The 20,308-nt window shown below is 37.3% G+C and overlaps 2 protein-coding genes across 2 annotated transcripts; one reads left to right on the forward strand and one right to left on the reverse strand.

Moving 5' to 3' along the window:
- Window positions 1-975: 975 nt before the first annotated feature.
- Window positions 976-2,553, forward strand: LOC105213325 (uncharacterized). Its single transcript, XM_029041052.2, has 2 exons — window positions 976-2,045; window positions 2,116-2,553. Exon 1 carries the CDS (start codon window positions 1,132-1,134, stop codon window positions 1,717-1,719), a length of 588 nt encoding a protein of 195 aa, XP_028896885.1. The 5' UTR covers window positions 976-1,131; the 3' UTR covers window positions 1,720-2,045; window positions 2,116-2,553.
- An 8,216-nt stretch (window positions 2,554-10,769) lies between these two features.
- On the reverse strand, window positions 10,770-16,948 carry LOC105213333 (uncharacterized). Its single transcript, XM_029041034.2, has 11 exons — window positions 16,605-16,948; window positions 16,108-16,427; window positions 15,664-15,817; window positions 14,667-14,732; window positions 14,295-14,599; window positions 12,997-13,129; window positions 12,293-12,473; window positions 12,002-12,235; window positions 11,401-11,773; window positions 11,213-11,344; window positions 10,770-11,003 (listed from the first exon to the last, which is right to left on the reverse strand). Exons 1-11 carry the CDS (start codon window positions 16,648-16,650, stop codon window positions 10,782-10,784), a joined length of 2,166 nt encoding a protein of 721 aa, XP_028896867.1. The 5' UTR covers window positions 16,651-16,948; the 3' UTR covers window positions 10,770-10,781.
- Window positions 16,949-20,308: the final 3,360 nt, after the last annotated feature.

A 20,308-nucleotide genomic window follows, 5' to 3' on the forward strand; every position in this document is an offset into this window, starting at 1 on the left:
TGAATAGTTTACTTTACAAGATATAAAGTAAGCACTAGTGAAGATATCGGAACAGAACTTTGCAAAAACACTACATTTAAAGAGTGGTATCGCCCTTTTAAAAATCGTTAATAAGTTTTCAAGACCCTATATATGGAATATGAGGACCTTAGTGCTTTTAACAATTTTTTTACCGAAAATATAGGTAAGTCTCTCAGATATTTTGAAGAAATTCAGAGGAAATATTTTTCTTCTAATAATATGTCTCCATGCCAAAAATGAGTGAAATCGGATCATAACTTCCCTATCTCCCATATAACTAATATTAGGGGTTTCCAACTTTCAATGGACTTGATACCATATATATACCGAATATGTGGGTCAAATTGTTTGTTATATAATTAAAATTAAATAAATAAATTGCGAGAGTATAAAATGTTCGGTGACACCCGAACTTAGCCCTTCCTTATTTGTTTTTTCTTTAACACTGGTAACCTTATTTTATATCCTTTGATTTATGATTCATGATCCGCATTGTAGAGAAAACTTAAGTCTCAGTTACGTTATGAACTTTCAACTCCATTCAAGATTATTCCACAAAATTTTAAATCGATGATTCTGGACTTGACAAGGTGTGTTCAAAAAATAACGGTAATTAGACTTATGACATTTTCTTATTTCCAAAAATAAAGAGAACCTTAAAGGTCCGTCGTTTAACAAATATACGAGATATCGCTGAAAGAGCCAAATTCTATTCCAAGATCGAACACTTCTGTTTCAACGATCGGAAGAGACGCAAGTATAAATGGACAACATCGAATGGGGACAATTTTGAAAGCGATAACATTCAGGTAGACCAATGAATAAATATTGTTTTCTAGGAACGAAAAATCCCTTTATTTTTTTGAACATACCACCAAAATAAAGTTTTTTCTAATAAAGTAATAATTATTATTACTTTGCAACACTCTTTGATTTTAAGAATACTCGATAGTTTTGCTTTAAAAGAAAAGCAAAAGCCATACAAGTTAAATTGACACAATAACAAAAAAAATGTTTTGAAATTTTTTTCCTACACTTGAGAACTAATAAAAATTCTTCAGTACAAATCAGAAATAAGAAATTTGTAAGATTTAAGCCAATTCTACCAATATGGCTGCAAATTTTAAAAGCCGGACAAACGCTGAGCTCAACACTAAGCCACACATAACTGTGAAGGGTGTCGGTGGTGGTAAAATGTTTAAAGACAAACCGAAGAGACATTCAAAACAAAAACGATCCTCCAGACAGGTACATATAAGTGAATCACTATTGGGGAGCCATAAAAGTCCAAAATTTGATGAGGACAATATCTTGTCGACACAAAGTTCCGTTGGGAAAATCTCGAATTTTAGCGAACTTATCCCTCTAGGTACACCGTACACAAAAGCGATCAATGTGTATTCGAGATTATTGGAAATTCAACGCAGAAAGTCGTCCGCGGTTAGTTCCACTTCAGAAAGTTCAAGTTCACGTTCATCATCGAACGCCTCGTCTGTGTATAATACGTCATCGCTGGCCTTCGTATTGAAGCGACAGCAATTCTGTAAGGGAGAATATACAAATGCGAAGTGTGGCCGTTATAATCGTATACATCCGCCGCTGTGTAGCATACCAGCTGAGAGTCTGGCATGCGTTGCGATCTCTATGGAAAATTTGACGGAAAAGCCTCGTACTGCGAATATAACGGTGTATCAATGATCTCATGGAAAAAAGTCGGTGATGCAAATTGCAAGCTGTTTCTAATAAGTTTAATCAGAAAGTAAATATGTCGAAATGTGCTAGTTGTCTATAGACTAAATATTTGTACGTGGTGAGGGAAGATCGTTCGCGCATTTTACTACTACATGACGCTTAATTGTCTGAGTCAGCTCAAAAATCAAGAAAATCTTATAAATTAGCAAAAATTATATGCCGCGATAAACTATAACTTTACATGTCATGGATTTTTTTTAAACAAACTGTAAAGCTTAACTCTTGTTCTTCAGTGAAAAGCGTTTTTCGTTCGTTCTCAAGTTTTGATAATGGTAAGCGTAAGCATAACTTGTGCTATAACTTTTTCTGCTCACCCATTTACTTGTCTTCTTTCTGCTGCAGCGTTGTATTCAAGATCATGTCAGCTGTTTACTTAGCAACATGGGTGTTCATGTACACACAATTTTTTTCTCGGTGCCACAAGTGGTTCTATGCCTGCAACAATTATTTTTCGGAACCCTAGTGAGATGCGAGCATCTATTTTTTCTGCTATCATTTCCGAGAGGCATGTACATCATGGCTTCAGCAATTTGAACGAGTTTTGGAAACACAATTGATTTCGATTAACTTTTTTTAACATCCAGACATAATAAAAGCCTCTCGATTAACATATTTTGCCAAATGAGAATGAGTTTAATTTGTAGGCAAAATGAATTTTCGACATACATATTTACTGTACACATGTTTCAGGATTGTGTCGTAACAGAGTTTGTCTAAACTTGAGTATGGTCAAGATTCGAATATGAAAGCAACAAGTTTCAAATAATTTTTTTGTCTACCTAAAATACTAAAAATTCAATAAAAACCTAACATCAAAACGTCCATGATTAATTTAGTGAAATAATAATCACCGAACAATTAATTACGAAACCCTGCCAATCTAACAAAGAATCCAAAAATAATAACCTCCGAAGATGAAGTGCCAAGTTTTCATTCAATTTAAAATCAGCATGAAAATATTGTGAGCTCAACTTTTCCCCCATAATGGCATCGAATTATTATGATGTAGTTATTCTATGCTTTCATTTCTCTTTTATATATTTTCTGGCAGCACGACAGGTGTAAACTTCCTGTGCCAACGAATACTAGCAATCCTTGAGTGCAATCAACACTAGCACGCTTGGCCTGTGTTGCGGCTTACATTGTCGATTTGAAATTGAGCAACAACTCTTTTCTCATTTTCGAGCATCACATTGCACTGACACTTTAAGTTGCAATTTCGATGAAATGTTTCCAATCGATTTCCTGCTTTACCGCTAAGTTCACTATGCACACTTTACTGTTATTTTAGTGTTTGTTTGTTTTGTTGTTGTGGCTTTCGGTGGTCGCAAAAGTTTCTAGTTTCGTAACGGCATGCGGAAATTAATTTCATTTCCAGTATTTATTTGCCACTCAACGGTGCACACTTGAAGTGGCTGAGCACTTAGGCGGCGATTTAGTTGTGAGTTTTAATTTAAACGGAAACACTTCCAGCTCTTGTATTAAATATATATAATGCCAGGATGTAATACACCTCAATGTTATGAGGTATAACATGTGGTGTCAAAATGAATGGAGCAGGAAAATATTGTAGATAATAGAAGGTAAGTTCAATCAAAACAATATGGACATTGGTAGCCACTCTTTCCAGAGAGAGGATCTTACAAGGCACATGTCATTACGTCGAATTGACTGATTTCTACAAAGTTATGTGGTGTAGATAATGCCATGTTGGAAGGATAATTCAAAATTTCCCTCCTATTGCGAGTGCCTACTGCCATTAAAATAAACTCCAGTCGATTGAGTTGATTAAATTTTAATTTGCTATACTATACATTCATAGACGAAGGTTGAGCGATTGATCGAGACTAACAATAGCTCGAGATCGAATATCGACTACTGAGCGATTATTGTCTACTAGTCGATATTCGCAATAGGGGTGTATCTTTAATTCCTCGCAGAAGATAAAACTCTACTTCATCTCTGCCTCTGTATTGTATGTATTGTCCTCATCTCTCGAGGTATCCTAATGATATTATTGCCATCCTTTTGATAAATATCATTGTTGGATGGTTGAAGCGGTTTTGAAATGACCTTATACTGCAGTCTGCTTCAGACATAGAATTCAGCTATACAAATTAGGTTCCGTAAACCTCAGAATCTACTACCGAAGAAACTAAAGATTCCCTGCCTCTTTTTTCGCTGATCAATGTCGACAAGCATCTTCCGAAAAGCTATATATAAAAATATTCGGTAAAGTATCAATGAACAACAGTGAAGAGATATAGGAATGAACAATCTATCTGGATTAATATGAATAATTTTATTGCCGGTGATAAATCTTAATCAATCGGTGATAATAATTAATGAAGAGGTAATAAATTCATTGGTCGAACAACTCGGCATTTTTTAAAAGTGCAAGCATAATATTCGACATTAGTTCCAGTCAATTGGTTCTATCATTTCCGGATCATTAATAAGAGCTTCGGTAATAATTGGAATGCAGCACCATTTATCGAGCAGTTCCCAAATTTATTATTTGGTTTATTTATTCGAAAGTCAGGGGTCCTTTAAAGAAATAGTTGCTGGTTGTAAATACGAATTTATGCATAATTTGCTCATAGCGCCATCTAGCGGTTTCAAACTTTCTCGAGTTTCATAAAACTATCTTCAAAGATTTATGCAGATTAGTTCAATGGTTTTAGAATCCATAAAATTCATATACATACGAGTTCTCTCACTCTTACAATAATATACCTCTATATTTACGTCATTTCTAAAAAGCAAACCAACACCATCCATTGTGCTCTGCGTCAGTGTCATAAGCGCTTAAGTGTGTGTTTATTATTATACTCGTACCAGCAGCTATAAATGGTTGTCATTGTTGGCTTGATTAAATGTCATGTTGACACCTAATTAAACGCTTAAAGGACATGCGAGGACAACTGAAACTATCATTGCGTGTTACAATAACATAACAACAAGAATAACAACAACAATTACACAGAGCAGCGTTATCTAACTCATTGACTACGAGCACATCTGATGACAACCATTGTAGTGTTGCCAACCATGTGTTCGTTTGCGGTTGCCAATTTGTTGTGGATTATTGTAATTAGGAAAAAGTTGAAAGTAACAACAACAAGTGTAAAGGCATTAAAAATAGTATTTGCATGGGTGTAATGCGTGATTAATGAGGCAGTTGCGAAGGTTATAAGTTGGTAGTATGTAAATTTTGAGGGAAAGCTGTGAGTTGTAGGTTGTTATATTAGATTTCAAGGCATTTGGTTGCCGAGGTCTTGAACCACAGCTTACTTAACTTATCGAGCTGTAGCCTTCTTATATTAAAGTTAAATAAATTTAAAATAATTTTCTAAACGAGATCAGTTTAATACGCAATTAAAAGCGTGGCGATAAACTTCCGCTGTTTAAGTGCAAAATGTTACGCATACGCAGTATAGCACCAACACCGACAACATTCTGCAATTTAGTTTTTTTTTGTTTTTTTTTCTTCTTTTGCTGCATGCAACGCGCATTTAACTTATTATACCGCTATTTGCCAGCATATGCCGTACATATTGCTGCAATTGTTGTTGTTTATGCTGGCATTGCCGTTGAAAGTTTGTCACTACTAACTACACAGTTTCAAGGCTGCTTGCTGCTCACCACAATGTGGTAAATTACGCAGCTAACGAGCTGCGATGGAATATATGACCGCGTAGGCGTATTTGCAGTTATTTGTAGTTGTTATGCGTGTGTGCTTTGGGTGATTTTGCGTCAGTGTTTTTCTTTCGCACACAATCAGCCACTCGTGTGCTCAACAACATTTTCGAAGTGGCAATTTCAACGCTTAGCTCGTGCCTTGCAGCGTGCCGCATTTGAAATTGTTGGACGGCGTGCAATTCAAGGTCGTGTAAATGCTGGCCATATTACACATTTGACATGTGTAACGGCGCTGCAGCGTTGTGGTAATGTAAAGTCTATGACAACTTGAGTTTTGTGATGCATGGCGCTGGCTTTTCTACTGTGTGTTTGGTTGAAAATAATTACGTTTGTCAGTGTTGAATTGAAATGGAAACTTGGAATTTATGTGACTCATAGACATTTACTATCTTAAATGAGATTGAACGGAAAACAGCGAATGAAATGAAAAGCCAAATTATTTCAAGTATCTAAAGGAGAGTCTGACTCTCATAAAATACATAAAAATCGAATAGGCAGAAAGTCATATAATTTGGATTTCGTTTTCTAATAATTGTGTACTATATACAAGGTCTGTTAAAAATACTACGGGAATTTCGTATTTGTTAAATATATATGCCAGCGCTTCCTCCAATCGTCGATTCACACAATTCCCGTTATTTGTTGAACATACCTCATGTAGTCCGGTAAAAGCTTACATGTCAGTGGCTTCATCAAAAGTATCCAGTAAGTAAATTCCTCTTTTAAGACATCATATTTCGTATCTTATGTCCTTCTTAAAAATAAAAAAGTGGTCTTAACTCAGAAAGACTAACTGCAAAACTGTTGGTCCACTCTCTCTCAACCCTCCGACATTCTCAAAAAATACTGATCCTTGAGAATTCATTCCGAAAGTGAGGAAAAGGAATTTCTCATCCTTCAGGCTTTATAAAATATGTATTTGAGTCTAAATACCTGAATCAATATTGAGATTTTATTACAAAATTTTCGGAATCATCGCAATCAACAGGACCAATACGGACGAAGCTGCTACTAGGAACTCGAGCTATGTGAAGTAAAAAACGATATACTAGTAGGCTAGGTTAGGTTGGTCTGGTAGGTCTGCAGGCCACGCATAGACCACTTATGGTCCTTAGCGATATCCGATGGAGTGCCTTCACGTATTCCCTGAGTAGTAGTCATCGTTTAGGATGCCTGCGTCTGACATGAATTTTAAGAGATCGTGAGATCTCACTGACGATATCTCCACCAACTTATCGTATTGCGGGGCCCCTAAATACCTGAATCGTTGTCTCGCTAAAGCAGGACAAACGCACAAGAGATGCTTCATTGAGTTCATGGTGCCCTGCTCTTGACACTTTCTGCATACCTCCCGATCTGACAGCCCCATCTTATTGGCGTGTGCTGCCGCTACTAGACTATGAACAGTAAGTATGCCAATCATGTTCCTACGGTTTTACAATCCGGTAGATCCTTCCAGCGCGTTTTGTTTTTTCAACTGTCTAGTTCGTCGTACAGACAGTGCATGGGTATACCGATGTCAATCATATTTTTATCGCCTGCCCCCCAGTAGAGGCTAGCCGCATATTCCTGGCGACACTCTCCACTGCTGCTCTGCTACTCAAAACACTTTTCGCCGATATTCGAAGGGAGGTTATAGCCTTCACTGCTAGCGGCATTTGCCTAAAAGGATTCGACATATTCTATTTATGGTGCCCAACTTTGCTTTAGACTTATCAGAGTAACAAACCAGCTATTTTGTGATAGTGTCGGTGTAGTTAAAATTAAATAATATTTTTGTTGTAACGGATATTGGGTAAATTAAAATTACTTCCTCTTATATAAAACAGACTTTCGTAGAAATAGGATTTCTGCTCTGTCTCTCCAATATCAATATAATCGTGTCACTAATAATTGAAGATTTCCATTATGAATTGAGTGTTTAAAAATACTACATCCACCTATACTTTACGTAAGTACTTTATATATATTCATATATGGCCGATTATTTACGTAACGAGTTAAGCGTGAAAATTTAATTATGGCAAATGCAGCGAAAGACCACAAATTGTATTTATTTTCACACAAAATTAAATACATTAAAAAACGCATAAAAATCCCTTCTATTGGGCAACCGCTGCGAAATCCGATTAACACAATGCTTACTAAATGTGCGTTGAGCGGTGATAATCATTTGTGGGTATTTTACATTCGCAGAAAAACTAAAAGTTTGTCATACGCTAATTAACTCATAAATAAATAATTTTTTGTTGAAAATATGCAGAGCAACTATTTAAAATTCATTATGCAGTGTTTATTACATGAAATCATTGTGAAATTGCAAATGAAAAACAGCTGTTAATATTCGTGCTTAATTAAAATTAAAATTAATTAAATTAAAATTAATTAAAATTTAAATTCATTTAAAATGCATTGATTTGCCCAAAACTATGCCATCAACACTTGATCTCCACATTTTTCGAAAATAGTTGTAATTTTTTTTTTGTTGGAAAGTGTCGGTCGCCTGAGAGCTCTGACCATGGAAATTCTTTAAGCACACTAACACGAACTCAAATAGTTGCCAAGGTATGCACACATTCAAGCAATTATCCGCATACCACACCCGCCCACCTCGACCGCTTGCAAACCCTTTCACTCCTACACTCAATTCACCAACCTATCTAATCAGTGGCATTCCTCTTAGAGAGATAGAGAATTCCCACACATGCAGCATGCAAGGAATTTACACCATGCACTTGTGGCACTTGCTAAATTGCAATATGCAACAAAGTGAGTTGAATGGCAACCTGTGGCCGGTGGCGTTGGTGCTGCCCATTTGGTAATTAATACTCGCTTCATTAGCCGTTTTATAGCAATGAAATTAAAGGGAAAGTCACAAAGTTGCGGATCTCAATTAATTATGACTTTATGAGACTTTATTATTATTTATTTGCTCGAGGGAGGCTTGGTCTTTAAAAAAAGAAGGGAAATGGGCAACAGAAAACACAATGAGTAATGGAAATTTGTGAAATCGGCTATTAACTTCCCACTTGAAAACTAATTTATATTTAGTACGTGAAGCAGCTAAAGAAAATCGTTAGGTCCTTCAGGCCCATATGTTACTCTTTGATAATTGGACATGTGACCCTCTATCATGTGACCCCTTAAAACAATCTGTTTACATTTTTAGAGCTCACGATTACAGGTTTGTGCACGATTTCAGAGGTCAGATTTGATTACCATTCGGTCGATCACTTGAGAGCTAGTTGAATTACATTTTAAGGGGTCACGTAAAAGTTTGTTCATAATTTGTCAGGTCAACATTAATTACATTTTGAGGAATCACGTGAAGATACATTAGTTTACGTTTTGAGGTCAAGGTTGTAAACATTTTGAGAGGTCACTTAGGATCAGGTTTATTCAAAATTATAAAGGTCAAGCGAGTTCATCATTGTTTATATTTTGAAGGCTTAATTGCAGTCATGCTAGAGATCACATGAGGTTGTGGTAGTTTAAGACTGGAGTCAAGAGAGGGGTCTGTTAGGCAAATATATTTGTTTGCCGAATATATAGGTTAATACATAAGATATTTAAATAAAATTTAATGAAAATAAAATTATCAAATTTTTACTTTACTGGGGAGTATCATAATTCCAACGGAATCGGAGTTTTAGTTTGATTGCATTTGGAAGAGGACGTCTACACAGATCAATATCGTCCGGGGATCCGATTCATGGTTTTGGAAGAGAAATGCGCTAAAATAAAAGATAGTTTTGATGATGTATACGTCAACTTTTATCCATCTTTGATACCGAAGAAGAATTTTAATGTGGTTGAACGTCAGTTTTTGAAGAAACAGAAAATCGCTACCAGGGAAGATATTTTGACAAGTTGAAACATTGCTGGACCAAGAGTATGGAGCTGAAGGGAGACTATGTTTAGAGAAAAATATTTTTTTAAAGGTCAAAGTTATTGAATTGTTCGCTTTATTTAATAAAATAATTAATATAAGGTAACCACTACATCGGACTTGTTTATCCACTACCTAGCATCAACCTGACGAAAGTACCTATGAATCTCAACAGAAGCATACAACTCATGCAAATGCGCGATGAAAACAATTCCAGCGCTTAATTACTGTGACCTGTAAAGCTCTCAACATCACTCGGCGTTCAGTAACGTTGATTTCATTGTTATCGAGCTGTCATATGTTGTCGATTGCGAGTGCGTTACTATGAGCTCCAATACAGTTTTACGTAATTGCCACAATCATAGCACAACCGCCAACTGGCTAAAAGACCTCAACGGCAGCTGACGTTAATGTCCAGCGTTTCCCTGTAACCATAGGCATTATGCAGAATGCCGGCATGGCGATGCGTGGGTGCGTTTATGGCAAATCTTTTAATCTGCACCTTAGCTTTCGCTTACAACTTCGAACATGACCAGAGCATATACATATATATGTACCGTAAGCGCGTGTATGTTGTGGTGTAGGCTCATTTACGGCTGGTTGTTGAGACCGTGAAACAACAACATGTTGTACACATTGTTGCCGATTCCCTATTTTGTGTTTACATTCTCCATGATACTTGCACTCACTCCTTCTACCCTCATCGCCGCCACGACGTCGCTTATTGTGGCAGCTTAGGTAATAGGCTATAAGGTTGCTTGATTGAGTGGTTTACTGTTACGCTGTTGTGGCAAATCAACTGGGCCGTTGTTCGTGGCTGCTCTCTTGTTGCTGAGTCAATTGAATTGCTTCGATTAGCTTTCTTCGTGCGCACAGTTTGCTGTTGTGTCTACATGTACAACTTCAGTTTGAGCCACATCGGACCTTTGATCGCTGACATGGACGAAACATAATAGAGTCAACACATGCCTGTATTTCGTCAATCCTGCCTTTAATGGATGTGGGCGGGTATCTAACGCATGTAATCTTAGTGTGTGTCCATATGAGTGGGTGCGTGCTGGATTAAACTTGAAATTGATATTTGAAGGTAGCGAGATTTGACTTTTAGTATTTCGATGTTTATGGCAGTTGAGCTTTGATTGCTCGTTATGTGCGTCTAATGTCTGCTATTTGGGGCGAATTAAGTGTAGTAAAGTGGTATTGATTTTTATTAAGATGATTGAAGCTCAAGTGGTGAGTGAGATGAAGAAGTGAAGAGAAGTCGGCCTTCTGATATCCAAACTAGACTAGGATTTAAGACCAACTCTCTGCTTGCCTTATTTTAATAAGAAATTGAATACAAAATGGAGTTTGAACGAGAAATTTATAAATCATATATTTTTTATTGTTCTATTTTTTAAGCAATTTTTTAGATTTTTCATTTTGTTTTATTACGGAAATCCTGAAATTTATTGAAATTATAAATACTTAGTTCCAACAGGAATACAAAGCTCGCAATCAGACAGCCGAAAATCAATGCAAATGTGGCGCCCGAAATGTTCTCTATGGTTAACTTTTGTGGCGGTGATTTGTTGATATGTCCCGAGGCTAAGTTCAGCATAATTTGCTGTGTTTGGCGATCCAAGTATTTGGCGACGTTCTGAAAGTTTAAATAGTGCCAAATATGTTTCTGGTTACAAAATGAGCGAAGTAATAAGGAAAAACCTAAACTTTCAGGGAAGCTTTTGGTCGCTTGATGTATTACCAGTACGCCAAATATGGAGTAGCAGGGAACCACATAACACTGTACTCACTCACTCACGCTTCTTCATATCCTCCAATTATATATATTAATATACCCTTCCTTACCTGCCTCTCCCAGTGCACGAATAGTCCTGTTTCAATGCATGCGCTAATATGCTCGTCAAAAAGCGCCATCAATGGCCAGCCCCTTATGGAGACAGCACGCGTCCAATCGAAATACAAATCATCTTTTGAGATCTTGAGAGAATTGTATAGATTTCTAAACTATTCTTTAAGCAATCTAGGAAATTTACAATTTTTGTTTCTAAAGCAGGCGCCGTTATAAAATCACCAAAGGTGAAAGAACCGCTCATCAGACGTTCGATACCCAGTCCATAGTCCGGTCGAAAGCTGGCATTATATAGAAAATCGTAATCGTGTACCACAAATTTCTCGGACATTATTTGCTCTTTCTCTATGTGTGAGCTGTCTATAGTTTGAGTCCACACAATAGATGGTGCCGACCAAGTCCAATCGGTTTTTGACCATTTCTCCATAGTATCAACAGCTTCAGTGAAAAGTGGTACGGTGAGTATCGATTTCAATTGACCGCTATAGGTGTTCTCTAAGGTAATGGTAGCACAAAGTATCATTGCCAGAAAGAAACGAGCGGCGAAGGTGTGCAGACTGTATGAATGCGAAATGAAAAAAGCATTTTGAAAGATAAAAGAAAAATGTGCATACGAGAGCTTTCGACAGAAATTTCAATAAAGTTTTCGACAGAGCTTTCAATAAAGTTTTCGGAAGAGCTTTCGACAGACCTTTTGGTGCTGATTATAGCTATGAAGTTACCGTCTTTTTAGTAACCAGAGACTAGGTTTAAGATTGAGTTTTCATCGTCGAATGAAAAATCACCTTGTCGGTCCCGATGGCTGTTGTATGAAAACCGCAAACATATCTAATATCGCTTGTCCAATTGCAGCTGTGTGTTGAAAATCCTGTTGTAGACTCCTCTGCCATTTGTCCAGCGTAGAGGCTACAAATCGTATAAAGTACATAACGGCGGCACAAAGCAAAATCGTTAGTATTAAGAAAATCCAAAGTTCGGTGCTGAATGGCATTATGATGGCACGCCAAGCGGGGAATTGTCTGTAAGTAAGAAAAAAAGTGAACTTTCTACTTTATTTATGCCAGATAATAACTTACGCCGGCGATGGTCCCAAAATGGCAACAGACGAGCGTGCAATGACGTTAGATGTTTCGGTAATGTTGTTGTACCAATTGTAAATGCAACCAACGGCAACTTCGACATTTTGTGTGTACACATCACCCAACATACCAGTCGCGCTCTCATTCTCATAAATTACACCCCAGTTATCAGCGCCATCTAGAGGAGTTAGACCTTAATTTACATAAGTTTTTAAAAAATACTTTATAGAGGATTTTGTTAGTCTTGGGTTCGTCTTAGGTTTCATGAAAATTATAATCAAAATCTTGAGTATTGTTAAACCAAGGTAGAACTATGTGTTGCTTTCAACTTATTATTGAGAACTATCGAGGGAAGTCCAAAAATGTTGTGAAGAAAAATGATCGAGGATAATATATAGTAGTATAGTTCTTCCAAGTTCTTTTCGCTAAGGCATTTTTAGCTACTCCTGATTCTTGCAGAATGTTCCAAGTAAGAAATTGTATTGGAAACCCTAGATTGCCCTCGACGCAAAAAGAAATCTGAAGCTCAAACTGACGAAACATTAAAAACGAAAACATTAGACGAAAAATTTGTGAAAAGGTACTCTCCTCATCCACCTATATCAATCTTAATATCTTCAAGTACTCTTAAGGTTTCTTTTATTATATATTTATATCACACAATAATTTAAATAATCTATATATTTTGTGTTATTACTCACATGGTTCCACGTGTAGATGACAATTGCGCACCTCGCAAAAAGATTTCATAAGTTCTGCTTCCGAGCCCAAATATGATATGGTGCGGCTGTAATCACTGGAGTTCAATGCATCCACATCGCCTGTACCAGCTGGCTATTAATTAAGACAGTTCCTAACTTAGTAATTAGTATACTAAATTAAAGTTTATTTGAGGTTAGATATATATATTAGGGTAGTCCTTCAATATCACAACTAACTAAACTATTGATAAAGACTTATAAAAAATTAAATAGAAAAGAAGACGTTTATTACTTCTGGCTTCACCTCAAAATCTTTTGAGCCGAGACTGGAGTGTTCATCAAAGCAGAATAAGATAAAATGTTTAGCAAAAGTAATTTTTGGTAAGTTTCATAATAAATGAATACAAATAATGGGTTGAGATGTCAAATCCTCCAATTTTGTATTATTGAAGAGGTCATTGATACCATTTAAAATGGACTTCATGAACTTTTTCTTCTAAATGTAGTAAGTATCATGTAATAAAACATTTCGAAAACATCAGCACACCCTAATATGAATGATATGAAATCAACTGAGAGCCATGTGACTGCTACATTCACACCATAAAGCATTGTTACTGTTTAATGAGCCGTCGAAACTTTAATGACTAAGTTTATTTGGGTTGACCATAAGCGCATAACCTCAAATGAAGTTTCGCCGATTGGATTAGCAATTAAATTAGATTTCAAATTAGTGAATACAAGCGATTTAAAACAAACTGTCAACCGAACAAGCGCACTATGTTCTGGAATATATAAAGGCACATCGGTTTATCGAAGCACATCAATATCAGAGCGAAAGCATAAAAGTGAGTAATAATAAACAAGTTTTGGCAAATAGCTACAAGCGCTTTGAAATGTTCAATGACACAAGCGCCCACATGTAAAACGAACATTTGTGTTTCCCTGCTAAGTCAACAATTGTGTGTGAACAAAACTTTGTAACTTGTCATTGCCATTGTTGGTGTTATTTGCTGTGTTTTCTTCTTCTTGTATTGTTACTGTTGTGCTCAAATCTTACACACATCTATAATCTTAGCAAACACTCGCATAACACACGCCCACTTACACGTGTTTACATTTAAATTTCGCACACGCCCCCTTCACATTTGTTATATAACCCACTAGCACAGCCCCCCTGCGGTTGAAACGCCCCGCCCGCACAATAAACGCACAAGCTGAATAAGTACTCGTACAAAGTAATAAGCCAAAAGTAAGTGTACCGTTAGCTTAGCATAACATAACATAACAGAACATACCACATAATTAGCCACCACATACGGTATGTATGTAATGGAACCGACACGGATGTTGCGCCCTCTCAGATCGCTAACTTTATTCGGGTAAAGTTCGACGTTCCTGGCAAAAGTTTCGTTCGGCAAGAAGGCGTCCAACAGCAGCGCTTCCAAATTGCCACGGGCGCCGACAAACTTTTGTGTCCACAGTTGGATATTGATGTCGCGGTGCGCGCTTGGAGTTGCTGTGGTGAGTGTGGGTAGCGGGTTTGTTGTTGTTACTGTTGTTGGTTTTGTGGCATTGCGCTTGCGACGAGTTGCCGTTGCTGCTGTTGTTTTTTGAGTATAAGGTGAGTGAGTTTACTTTGAATTGACTTTTGTTTTGGTAGTAAATACCTTGTGGGTTGTCTCTCTGCGGTGCTCCGATTTTCTCCGGTGTGACCATAAGGTGGTGTGGGTAAACTAGGAATGAAATCAAGAACACAAATATTTACTGAAATTATTTTCAATAAGTAATTGGACTTCGAACTTGGTTTAAAACAAGTGCTACTAACAAAAAAAAGAAGAAGAAAGGAAATCGGAAACTAAGAAATCTTCGATATACATATAATTTGCGAAGATCATTCGGAGGAAGAGATCAAAGCAGTTTCATCATTATCTTAAAGCTATAGAAGGATTAGGTTCTGAGGATGATCCGCGCGACAAGTACCATGCCAGCTTAAGACGCTGGTCCATTGTAAATCCATAGGACTTCAATGTTTAGATCTTAATATACATTTATACATCACCGAAGCTTCTTTGAGTCTATCACAAATTTCCTGAGGCGGATACTGGCTTCGTCGAAGGTATGACTAGCGAGATGCTCCAACCTCAGTCTGGAGAACGCTAGACACTGGATGAAAAAGTGACTAGATGTTTCCACTTCACGTTCCTCCATCCACAAGTTTGACAATTTGCGTTTCCGACAGGATTCCTAGCATCATCGTATGTATACCTATTGCACAGTCTCCAGTAAGAAATCCTACTATTGCGACAATGTGAGATGTATTAGTTCGGCGGAATTCCTGCGTTCTACTCTGGCCTGATGGGATCTCTCAACGGAGTAGGTGCTGTTTGTTAACCAACGCTTACCGAGCTCGTGAATGACCCATAGAGGCCAGACATCAGAGGTCAAGAGGACAAAGGAGCACTACCTCGTTCCCAACCTGATAAAATAGGGATGCGAGCTCAACGGCTATGCAGTTCTCAGCGCTTCTGCTGTGGATCTCTACTCAAACAAGTTTCATAGTGAAACAGCTTGACAGCTGTTATTGACCTTCTTAAGTGAAATAAAAATACTGCTCACATTTGTATTATCTATATAATCTCGTAAATCCAATCGACTTTCACTTACACTGCAGTATCTCGGTGGATAGCAACTCCTCGGAATGTTCGTGTTCGCACAAGAATAGATAAAATTTATCCTTGAGGCGTAACTCAGCGTTGCGTGTGGCAAAGTAACGAGCATGTAAGAAACGTACAGTGTCCGAAAGAATGGTGATGAAGCCCTGTAAAGAAGATTATTTAGGAAAATACTAAAGTAGAAATATAAAACCAAAAGAGTAAGGGTATGATATAAATCTGAGAGTAAGGGAAATGTATAGCAGATGCACTTAACCAAGTACGCGTTTGCACGCAAAACTCAAGACATGCAGAGTGCACATAAATGAAGCTGTAAAGACATACCTACTTACTTCAATAGAGGCAAATATACTAAGAGCATAATAGGCGACTCCAGGCAGTAAACGCGCGAATGTTATTACCGTTGTTTGCGAAGGCTGCACGAAGCTTAACTCACCTCGGTGACAATGTCAACGGCACGCAGCACACACAACTCCAGCTCATCGTCGTAGGCCAAATTGTCAACGCTGTTGTTGCGACTGTCTTTACCTGCGGAGCTGCCGCAAAAGCCGCTGTTGTCGCCGTCTCTACTGCTTCCTTGGCCGTCCAGTTGACTGACATCAATCCATTGCAGTCCAATTACGCGTCCCTGCTGGGACAGATTGCGGAACGCCAGCTGCACTGCCTCAAGGTACTCCCGCTGCAAGGCGCTGTCCGCATCAACGCGCCCGTCATGAACAATCAGCACGGAGGAGAATTGTGCGAAATATCTTTGTACTGTAAGAGAAAGCAAGCAATGCGTTCAGTGGCAGTGGCACTGGCAGTTAGCGAGACACAGATACTGATGACGGCTGTGAAATTCGAGTAATGGCATGTAAATTGGGTGCTAACGGTAACGCAGTGTTATTTCCAGTAGCCGTCAGCCGAACAGCCGGAGGTATGCAGTTAACTTACTTAAGAGCTGTAACAAAGTTGTGACGTGTGTTTGCGTTGGCCACATTTTCTCCTGGTGTTTGCAGAATACGCGTTGTATTTTACAGTAGCTTCTTCTTCTGTCGTTTGCCTGTTGCTGTCGTAACGACGCTTTTTATTTAACTGCTGCGAGCTGGCTTAAAGGCTGCACTGCTTTTATACCAAGCCTTGAGCAAATATGAATGCATTAAATGGAAGATCCGCGCAGGAAATGGTCATTTAATTGGTCTAAAGAGGGACAATTTGCCGGCAAATTTGTTGATATATGAGCTATTTTCGCAAATTGAAATGTAATTGCTGGTTAAACAGTCCGACGGTGTGCATTTCAGCTGTGGAGATAGAGAACAATCGTAAATTGATTTAAGTTGTTATTCATTTTTAATGAGAACACAAGCAGGTTGGAGTGAAATGTTCGATTTTTATTATGCTGGCACTGTTTATAGTCAAATAAATTATTATTTTACGGGAATTATTAGATTAGTTGGACTTTTAGTTTTCTAAAGAATATTGCAAGTGGATTTTCTTCTTCTTCTTAATTCTGCTGGCCCCTTGAGGACAAAAAATGTCTCGATAGATAATTCACGATTTTTTAATAGGTCTTTCAGTTAGCTGTAAGTTTTTTTCAAGCGTTAATTTTCAAGTGTGCATAGGCCTTCCGCGCTTCCTGCTGCCTTGTGGGTTCCACTCTAGCGGGTGTCTGCAGATCTCATCAGGTTGCTTCCGCAAAGTATGCTCAATCTAACAAAATGGTGCCTTGCCTACTTAAAAAAGGTTTTGCAAGTCTGATATTGGGTTCCATTTCCATTTCAGCTTATCTTGGAATATATTTGAAGTATCCTGAGTCTCTATAGCCGCTGATAAACTATGGAGGACAGATCTCACTTAAGGATGCTATATGTGATTGAACTGAATATTGGGAGTTCATTTGACCCCTGTACAAGAGTTAATAATTTCATAAAGATTTCTTGGAAGTTGAATTGAAATAGGCTCGACTCTGAGCTGAAGCTAGTTGTTATATTTGTCTGAGTCGAAAGTTCTGCAAAAGGTCGAAAACTCTGAAGGGTGATTGCTATTTTTTGTAGAATGTAAATGGATAACATTCAATATTTGTTAGGGATGAGTATAAGAACATAATATGATACATTCATAATCTCAGCATTTTGTGAGTTTCAAGATCTACAAACAGAGCATAACCTCAAAATCGTTAAGCTACCAAAATCAGACACATTTTAGTTGCTTTCTAAGAACTCCCAAAAAACAACAATTTAGAAAATAACGGCAATGACAACAACTACAATTCTTTTCAAATTAACCACAATATGATTTTCGAAGAAGAGTTGCAAATTGATTAAATTGAATTATTCTGTCATAATATTAACACCATCAGACAGCAATTCCCCAAGATAATCAGACAGCTTCAAGAAATCGCAATGCAAAAGCCCGAACCTCTTCTATGAATTCAATGTAGAATTTACTTAACAACAAGTTAATTCGTTTATAAGAATGTGCCTGCAAGTTGACGCGTGCATGCCTCGGGAATTCAAACTCGCATTCGAGCCGAACACCCGCAACAAGCTCTCGGAGGCAAGCAAACGTCAAAATTTTGGCTTTATTTTATTTTGCTACAAATGCAAAACTTTTGCCATTGCAGTCATTATATAAAGTGCCGCCTGAGTTCCGAGAGACAGTTGACAGATAGCTGTGAGAGTTTGGTGGGAGAGTGGGCAGAGTGTTAACCCATTTACACACATACACCGTTATTTGGTAGTGGACTGACCTATTTAACCTTTATGCTTTCTAAACAAATTAAATAAACATTAAAACTGTTAATTGGCTAGTGAAAGTGGTGGCAGCTAATCAGATTGTCAGGTGGCGGCATTCAATGGCAGCTTTCTGTGAAAGTTTTCGTATGTTAAGAGAGACACTGAGGCACTTTGGTTGTATGTTCGCAAATGAATGTAATAAACAAGAAACGGAGGAAATTGTAGCAGCACAGTAATGTAACAGTAATTGGTAATAAAAGTAGTTGTAATCTTATTTACCGTTTTCGTACAACTTGGCACAATGTGACATAATTTATTACGTAACCAGCTTACGATGCTCAAATTGTAAACTACACTGAATTTTGGTATTATGAATTATTGGAATGAATTTAATACTTTATTCTAGAATAACGATACTTTTAACGAGTTAGTTCTAGGGTTATATATATCAAAGTGATCAGGGTGTCGAGTAAAGTTCAAATCCGTATGTCTGTCTGTCCGTCCGTCCGTGCAAGCTGTAACTTGAGTAACAACTGAGATATCTTGATGAAACTTGGAAGACGTATTTCTTGGCACCATAAGAAGTTTAAGTTTGAATATGGGCGCAATCGGACCACTGCCACGCCCACAAAATGCAATGTGTATGTAATTTCTTTGGTGAAGTGGGCGTGGCCCCGCCCCTAGTAAGTTTTTTGTACATATCTCGTAAACTACTAAAGATATATCAAGGAAACTTTCTAGAGTCGTTTCTTTTAGGTACTACCTTATACAGTCCAAAAATGGAGGACATCGGATTATAACCACGTCCACATCCCATACAAAGGTTATGTTGAAAACTACTAAAAATGCTTTAATTCAGTAACGAAAACCACCAGAGACCTGAAATTTCTATATATAAATTTCTATATAAAGATAGTCCAGAAGAGCTGCACTGAAAATGGTATACAAAATTTTAAATGGGCGTGGCGTCGCCCATTTATGGGTCAAAAACCATATCTCTGAAACTACTCGACCAATTTCAATGAAATTCGGTTCGTAATATCTTCCTAGCTTTCCAATGATGTGTTGTGAAAATAGTCCAAATCGGTTCACAACCACACCTACTTCCCATATACCAGAACTTTGAAGTCGATCTGAATCGATTACTCTACAATATAGTGAAGATATCGGAACAGAACTTTGCAAAAAAACTGCATTTAAGGACTCCCAATCTTCTCCATTCTAAAAATCGTCGAAATCGGTCCATAAGTTTTCATGACCCTATATATCGAATATATCGAATATAAGGACCTTAGTGCTTCTAACAATTTGTTTACCGAAAATATAGGTAAGTCTGTCAGATATTTTGAAGAAATTCAGAGAGAATATGTTTCTTCTAAATATACGATAATAATCGTATATCTCCGTGCCAAAAATGAGTGAAATCGGGACATAACTTCCCTATCTCCCATATAACTAATATTAGGGTTTCCAACTTTGGGTCAAATTGTTTGTTATATTAATAAACTTAAATAAATAAATTGCGAGAGTATAAAAAATTCGGTGACACCCGAACTTAGCCCTTCCTTACGTGTTTTCTTTTATTTTAATTACTATCTTACAATTTTTTAGAAAATAATCTGAATAAATCCTGAAAATATTTTTTTAAGATTTTTTTTGTAAAGATGAAAAATATAAAAGTGATAATTATTAAGAAGCAAAAAAAAGTTCATTTCAAATCCTGAAAAAACGAGCAGTACACAACCTTTGCCATCAACACTTCAACATTTGCATGCCACCACTAATGCCTTGGAAACTTAGAGCTAAAGCAAAAAATTTATAATCCAACTTTTCAGAGCAAACACTCAAAGCAAACATACATATATAATTCATGAATACGCAATCAAAAGCGGATCTGAAAGAGAACTACAAACTCAAACCTGA

This window comes from Zeugodacus cucurbitae, chromosome 2, assembly GCF_028554725.1.
Source record: "Zeugodacus cucurbitae isolate PBARC_wt_2022May chromosome 2, idZeuCucr1.2, whole genome shotgun sequence".
Lineage (NCBI taxonomy): Eukaryota > Metazoa > Arthropoda > Insecta > Diptera > Tephritidae > Zeugodacus > Zeugodacus cucurbitae.

Excerpts from the sequence above, each read along its gene's own strand:
- LOC105213325 (XM_029041052.2), top strand. The coding sequence starts at position 1,132 with ATGGCTGCAAATTTTAAAAGCCGGACAAACGCTGAGCTCAACACTAAG.
- LOC105213333 (XM_029041034.2), bottom strand. The coding sequence starts at position 16,650 with ATGTGGCCAACGCAAACACACGTCACAACTTTGTTACAGCTCTTAA. Across the intron at positions 14,733-15,663 it reads ATCCACCGAGATACTGCAGT|TTTACCCACACCACCTTATG; the intron begins GTAAGTGAAAGT and ends TTTCATTCCTAG. Across the intron at positions 11,345-11,400 it reads CTGCTTTAGAAACAAAAATT|ATCTCAAAAGATGATTTGTA; the intron begins GTAAATTTCCTA and ends AATTCTCTCAAG.